This window comes from Dasypus novemcinctus, chromosome 20 (genome assembly GCF_030445035.2).
Source record: "Dasypus novemcinctus isolate mDasNov1 chromosome 20, mDasNov1.1.hap2, whole genome shotgun sequence".
Classification (NCBI taxonomy): domain Eukaryota; kingdom Metazoa; phylum Chordata; class Mammalia; order Cingulata; family Dasypodidae; genus Dasypus; species Dasypus novemcinctus.
Window position 1 is genome coordinate 36597825 of NC_080692.1, and position 6652 is coordinate 36604476.

A 6652-nucleotide genomic window follows, 5' to 3' on the forward strand; every position below is an offset into this window, starting at 1 on the left:
AGCAGGTGGAGTGGAGCGTGCTTTCTTGTCCCCGCCGGCCAATCCAGGATCTCCGCGGTGTGGTACTCCAGCCGCCCACCCACTCAGCATAGCTACCTTTGCGCAGCCGCCCACGGGGAACCGCAGGGCTCCGCCAGCTTTGACCCGGGCCTGGTCAACAAATTGGCCACCACTTACTCAGAACACCAGCAAGAAACTATTTTCCACCCCGGGTAGCTCCAGCGCGCCACCCTAGGCGTGACTGGAGCGGTTCCCGCGTTGCCTGCCGAGGCGCTGTCCACTGACGGCGGAGGCTCCCGCAACCTGACCACGCACCGCGGCCCGCCCGCCAGGGACCCCCTCCGGGGCATAGTCCTCGCCTCCAGCCCAGGCCACGTTTGCGTGGAAGCCACTATATTCGTACATTCTGGGCCTGAGGGCTCAGCTACATAGAACCGGCTGGCACCCCCCAAGGAAGGATGTCCCTTCTTCCGCAAAGTAAAACACCCGAGCGAGGCCGCTGCCGCACCCCCCAGCCACGGTCCCCGCCACGAAGCTCATTTCGGTCGGGCCGCCCCTTCTCACCCGCTCTGCGCTGGAAGCCCCGTCAGAGCAGTTGCTCAAACATGCTACCCCGAACACTACAGCCAGGCCGCCTCTGCATTCAGACCCAGGCCCACACGGCAGGTAAAAACGTCAGCAGCTCTTTTCTGGGAACCTTGGGAGCCCTAGAAAGGACCCCTGGGTGCCTGGAGAAGCCACCGAAACCGCACAGGAGCGCGGCCCTGGCGTTGCAAGGCGTACACCACGTCTTGGGCCGTGGCCTCCTTGCGCTTGGAGTGCCGGGTGTAAGTCCCCACGTCGCGGCTCACGTTCTCCCGGAAGACTGAGCACTTCCGGGGTCTCTCCGTAGACCAGCCCAGAGACGCGCTTGACGCCCCGCGCAGGGCCAGGCGGCGGAAGACGGCTTCCCAGTCACCCGGATGTTGTGCCGCAGGGGAGGCGGGAAGCGCTTGGCACCTCCCTTTCCCAGCCCTTGGCTTACTTACCCTCGACCACACATCCTCACCGGACACAGAGCCCGAGTAGGAAAACACACAGCGAACCAGGAAGACTCAGGTCACAGCTTAGAGTCCCTTGAAGCGGACCTGTTTGAAAACCTCAAGTAAGTGGGTGGAACTCTAGGCCCCATTTCCGGAGACTTTTTTCTAGGAAATGTCTAGGATTGATCCGTTTTTTTTTCTTGCAGGGATAAATTGCGTAAGCAATAAGCTAAACAAACAAAACTCAATTTTTTTGGTTTGCATTTTGAGAAAACGTTGCTATTTTTTTTAAAGAAACACTCGATATGTTGTATTGGAAAGTTTTAACAGAATGAGCTAATAGAATTTAGATTGCGTTTTCTCAACGCAATCTCCTACCTCTAGAAGTAGGAGACAACCTGTGCTCCAATTCTGTTTTTCAAACGGAATGCATGCTCATATAATACCATTCCCAGACTAATATGAAACTCAGGCCTGTTACTAAGAACAAAAAACTTGTTACATTTTATTAGATTTCAAAGCCTTACTTTACAGCTTTATTTTGAGGGGTGGTAGGGGGATCTCTTCTCCTTTGTAGCTGAGGATAAATCTAATAATCAAAATTATTTCAGTAGGTCCAGTCCTTCCGTCCTCACCCCAGCCTTGTCCCCTTTAGCTTCCTCTGAGAAATTTGCAAAATTTCCAGCCCCTCCCCCTCCAAGTGAGTATTTACCTTTCATATGGTTACTTAGTTGAATTATTGTACATTTCTTATTTATTCGAATCTGAGGTTTTCACCTCTTCCCACTTAAAAATTTAAAGCTCTTTTAAAATAATGAGGGGAGCTGATGTGGCTCACTGGTTGAGTGTCAGCTTCCCACATAGGAGGTCCTGGGTTCAATCCCTGGACCCAATACCTCAAAAATAAACAAACAAGCAAACAAAATAATGGATGCCACAATCATTGAGTCTTGTATGACAAATGCCCTGCCAGAAGGTTTTCAACCCATTTCTTCAGAGAAACCCAGAACAAAAACTAACTTTCAATAAAATGTCACTGCTCTAGGAGGGTGTCAGTCTTTACTGCATTAAAAGGCAACATTATTTAAAGGATGATTCATAAGTTTTTGCCAGGTACTTAACATTTTGAGGAATAGTTTAATAAATTGAACTTCCTGGTTCTAGTTTTGAAGGATGAGACTTTCCAGAAGAAAAACTTTATGGTAAAAATTAATTTCTAAATGCTTATAATTTTGCTTCAATCCTTGCCCAAACTCCAAAATCCAAAAAGTACTTTTTTGTTAATGATGGATTAAAAGAGCCCAGGGAAGACTCTGTCTGACTTGGGGGGTGGAGGGGGGAGTTCTGAATAGTCAAACTGTGCTTCACGATTTTTATTCTTGTCAAGGAAACCCCACTGGGGTCCCATGGGACCAAGCCAGCTTGTTGGTGCTGCCAGTGTGGAAAGCATTCATTAGATCTCAGGAGTGAAGATAAGCAGCCCCTGCGCAGCACAACTTGATTTGTCAGGAGACCAGTGTCATCTGGTCTCACTCAGAAGGGCCAGATGGCCAGGGTCCCACGCCACTCGCCTAAGAGCGGGCGCATGTGGGTTTACAAGGGCTTGTTTAAAGGAACAGGCCCCATATCCTGTACTGGGCTGCCAGAATTCAGTAGGGAGGTTGTGATTTTGCTAGGCAGTGTTGCCTTTAAGCATGGCCTCTGGAGTCTGATAATACCTTGCTAGGACACAGTATTAAATAAGAAAATGCACCTAGAGAGCATAGTGAGGCCCGGCGCACAGTGCCAACTCCATGGTCCAGGACTTTGTATTGGTCGTGGAGATCTCCTTCCGGACTTTTTGTTTCCAACCATGCTTCCTTAGTTCATTTTATTTATTTTTTAAATAATAAATATAATTTGCTCATATTTTAATAAAATGTTTTTTATATGATTATGATTATCATTCCTACCTTAATCTCATGATGTCTCATCTTATCCAACTCTTCATCTCCCAACTCTCAAGAATTTTCAACCACACTAACTTTGCACTTTTTACCCATCTTCAAGGTTGGGGTTTCCCTCTCTTATGATCCAAAAATGTCACTGACCCAAACTCCATTGCACAGTCCACAGGCAGAGAGGGCTGGTCAAGTCTATGGACACACATCTCCTTCCCCAACACTGAACTCAGACTCAGATGACCTGAGATGCTCAGAATCAGTGGTGAGGCCTGCTGCAGTGCCACAGAAGGGGACAGCAATGCGTCGGGAACAGCACTAGGAAAATGGCAGAAGGCTTGGGAGAGGGAATAGGAAAGAGAGAGCTGCTCAGAGCTGGGGTCCAGACAAGGACCCTCTGTATGTAGGAATGTGTCCATTATGTGTACCTTCTTTTCCACAGTGAGGTTCTTATCTCCTTAGTAAGGTCTATGAGTCCTGTTGTAGCATAGCAGGACACAATATGCTTGCAACCTAGCTAGCTCCTTAGAATAAGCATAAAATTTCTATAGAATACAACTGCAAGCTGGAGAGTCCTAGAAGGCCCCTCTCAATTAAGAGGTGGAGTGGGCATCACCATCCCAGGGTCCTCAGGATTGGGGAATATATGGAATAGAGTGGACTTACTGGTATTCTACTATAGACTTATTGTGATCCTAGCAATGGAAGAAATTATATCATTGATGTGAAGACAGTGGCCATGGGAGTTGCTGAGGCCAGGGAGAGGGAAAAAGAGGTATAATATGGTGTGTTAGCCAGCCAAAGGGTTGCTGATGCAAAATACCAGAAACTGGTTGGTTTTTTAAAGGGTATTTATTTGGGGTTGGAGCATACAGATACCAGGCCATAAAGCATAAGTTACTTCCCTCACCAAAGTCTAGTTTCACATGTTGGAGCAAGATGGCTGCCAATGTCTGTGAGGGTTCAGACTTCCTGGGTTCCTCTGGGCTCAGCTCCTCTGTTTTCTCCACAAGGTCAGCTATAGACTATCAGGTGAATGGCTTTGTCTCTTTCCCCCGGGCTCCAGCTTAAGACATCAGCATCAAACTCCAACATCAAAACCCCAGCATTGAGAACCCTCAACTCTGTCCTTTGCCATGCCTTTTATCTGTGAGTCCCCACCCACCAAGGGGTTGGGATTCAACACCTTAATGACATGGCCCAATCAAAGCCCTAAGCATAACTCAATCATGCCCAGGTACAGACCAGATTACAAACATAAGCCGATATCTATTTTTGGAATTCATAACCATATCAAACTGCTACATATTGGAAAATTTTTGGGACTTGTAATTGTCCTGAATGATACTGCAGGGACAGATGCAGGACATTATATATCCTGCCATAACCCACTGAATGGACTGGGAGAGACTGTAAACTATAATGTAAACTATACTCCATGCTGTGTAGCAGTGCTCCAAAATGTACTCATCAAATGCAATGAATGTATCACACTGGGAAGCGGATTTGGTTCAACCGATAGAGCATCTGCCTACCATATGGGAGGTCCAGTGTTCAAACTCAGGGCCTCCTGACCCATGTGGTGAGCCCGTGCATGAGCACTGCTGATATGCGCAAGGAGTGGCGAGCCACACAGGGGTGTCTCCTGTGTTGGGAAGCCCCACGCGCAAGGAGTGCACCCTGTAAGGAGAGCGGCCCCAAGCGATAAAAGCACAGCCTGTCCAGGAGTGGCGCCACACACTGGGACAGGTGACACAGCAAGATGATGCAGCGAAAAGAGGTACAGATTCCTGGTGCTGCTGACAAGAATACAAGTGAACACAGAAGACTACACAGCGAATGGACACAGAGAACAGACAACAGGAAGTGGGGTGGAGGGTAGGGGAGAGAAATAAATAAAAAATTTAAAAATCTTTAAAAAAAATGCACCACACGAAGGAAAGAAGTTGTTGATGTGGGAAAATTGGGGCGTGTTGGGAGTGGGACATTGGGAATCGCCTGTATTTTTTTAATGTAACATTTTGTGTGATCTATGTATCTTGTACAAATAAAAAAACATTTTTAAAAATCTCTATAGAAGAGCACATAGCCCTGTCGAGTTTAATATTAACTAGATCTTTTACTTCCTTAGTTCTTAACACCTTCTTTTCTTGGCAGCGAGTGCAGGACGCTGAAACCCAGTGTCAGCTAAATCAGCGGGATCCCAGCCTGGAGACCGGACCCTGGCCACTGGGCCCCGGTAAGACAGGCTGTGTAGACCAGAGCAAGGAGCTTCCTCTCTGGCTTGGGGAGGGCTGGGGAAGGCGGGCCGTGGCCCGCGGCCGGCTGCGGGCAGAGCCTGCCTGTCATTGGCCACTGGAGCCCAGGGCTGCTGCGGCGCCCAATGGGGAGGCGCGGCTCGGTGACCGCGACCAGGTAAGGGCAGTTCCGGCGCGGCGGAGGCATTCCCGAACCCGGGCGCGGGTGGCGTGTTGTCCGTGCCCTCCGGAGTTTGGGTGAGAGTCGAGCGGAGCATGTCCGGCCGAGGGAAGCAGGGCGGTAAAGTGCGGGCCAAGGCCAAGTCGCGGTCGTCGCGCGCGGGCCTGCAGTTCCCCGTGGGCCGAGTGCACCGGCTGCTGCGCAAGGGCAACTACGCGGAGCGCGTGGGCGCCGGCGCGCCCGTGTACCTGGCGGCGGTGCTCGAGTACCTGACGGCCGAGATCCTGGAGCTGGCGGGCAACGCGGCGCGCGACAACAAGAAGACCCGCATCATCCCGCGCCACCTGCAGCTGGCCATCCGCAACGACGAGGAGCTCAACAAGCTGCTGGGCAAGGTGACCATCGCCCAGGGCGGCGTGCTGCCCAACATCCAGGCCGTGCTGCTGCCCAAGAAGACGGAGAGCCAGAAGACCAAGAGCAAGTGACCCGCCGCCGCCCCGGCACGCAGGCGGGCCGCCTTCCCCGCCCAGGCTCCCTCTAGGCCGCTCGCCGCGTCCTGGAATGTGCGCGATGGCCCGGAGGGCCGGCGCGAGCTCGTGGGGGTCAGGGGACCAATAAAGTCGGTGAAAATGCTGTGGTCGAGAGAGCTGTGTGGTCACGGGGGACCTGCCGGACGACCCCGGAAGGCGGCCGGAACCCCCCGGGGCTGCTCCGGTGGGCGCTGTGAGCCGCCTTCTGGCCGTGTGGGTCCGCAGGTCCCCCCCGAGGCGTGGTGGGCTGAGGAGGGAGGCCTGGCGGGACCCGCCGGCCTGCAAGTGAGTGGGGGTAGGCGCAGGAAGAGCCCCAGTAAGTGCTTGAGCGGCGGGAGGCGGCCTCCGCACCCTTCCCAGGGCCTGGCTCCCGGGTGCTGTCTGGGCCCCGTTTCAGAATTGAACCGAAGGGCCGGCCAGTGTCGGGCAGGAAGTTGTCTATTTTCACTCCCCATACTGTTCATAAGGTCGAGGGGTGGCTTTGATGACACGGTATCAGCTTGAGACTTTTTTTTTTAAAGCCTAATGACTATGTTCTGGATTTTGGATTTCGGGTATTTTTATTTAGCATACTTGTGCTTGGTTCACATTTCTTTAAAATGTTTTTCCGGTATTCACAGGCGTGACTGCAGAGCCTTTAGCCATGGTTTTCCTACTCTACAAGCTTTTAAAATCATTTTCTTATTTTTAAGGTACAAGCTTTTAAAATCATTTTCTTATTTTTAAGGTCTTGACTCCATCA

General features: G+C 51.1%; 1 protein-coding gene across 1 annotated transcript; it reads left to right on the plus strand.

Moving 5' to 3' along the window:
- Positions 1-5297: 5297 nt before the first annotated feature.
- On the plus strand, positions 5298-6013 carry H2AJ (H2A.J histone). The gene has a single exon (XM_004460319.4). It carries the CDS (start codon positions 5476-5478, stop codon positions 5863-5865), a length of 390 nt encoding a protein of 129 aa, XP_004460376.1. The 5' UTR covers positions 5298-5475; the 3' UTR covers positions 5866-6013.
- The last annotated feature ends 639 nt before the right edge of the window (positions 6014-6652 follow it).

Coding starts and splice junctions, on each gene's coding strand:
- H2AJ (XM_004460319.4), top strand. CDS start 5,476: ATGTCCGGCCGAGGGAAGCAGGGCGGTAAAGTGCGGGCCAAGGCCAAG.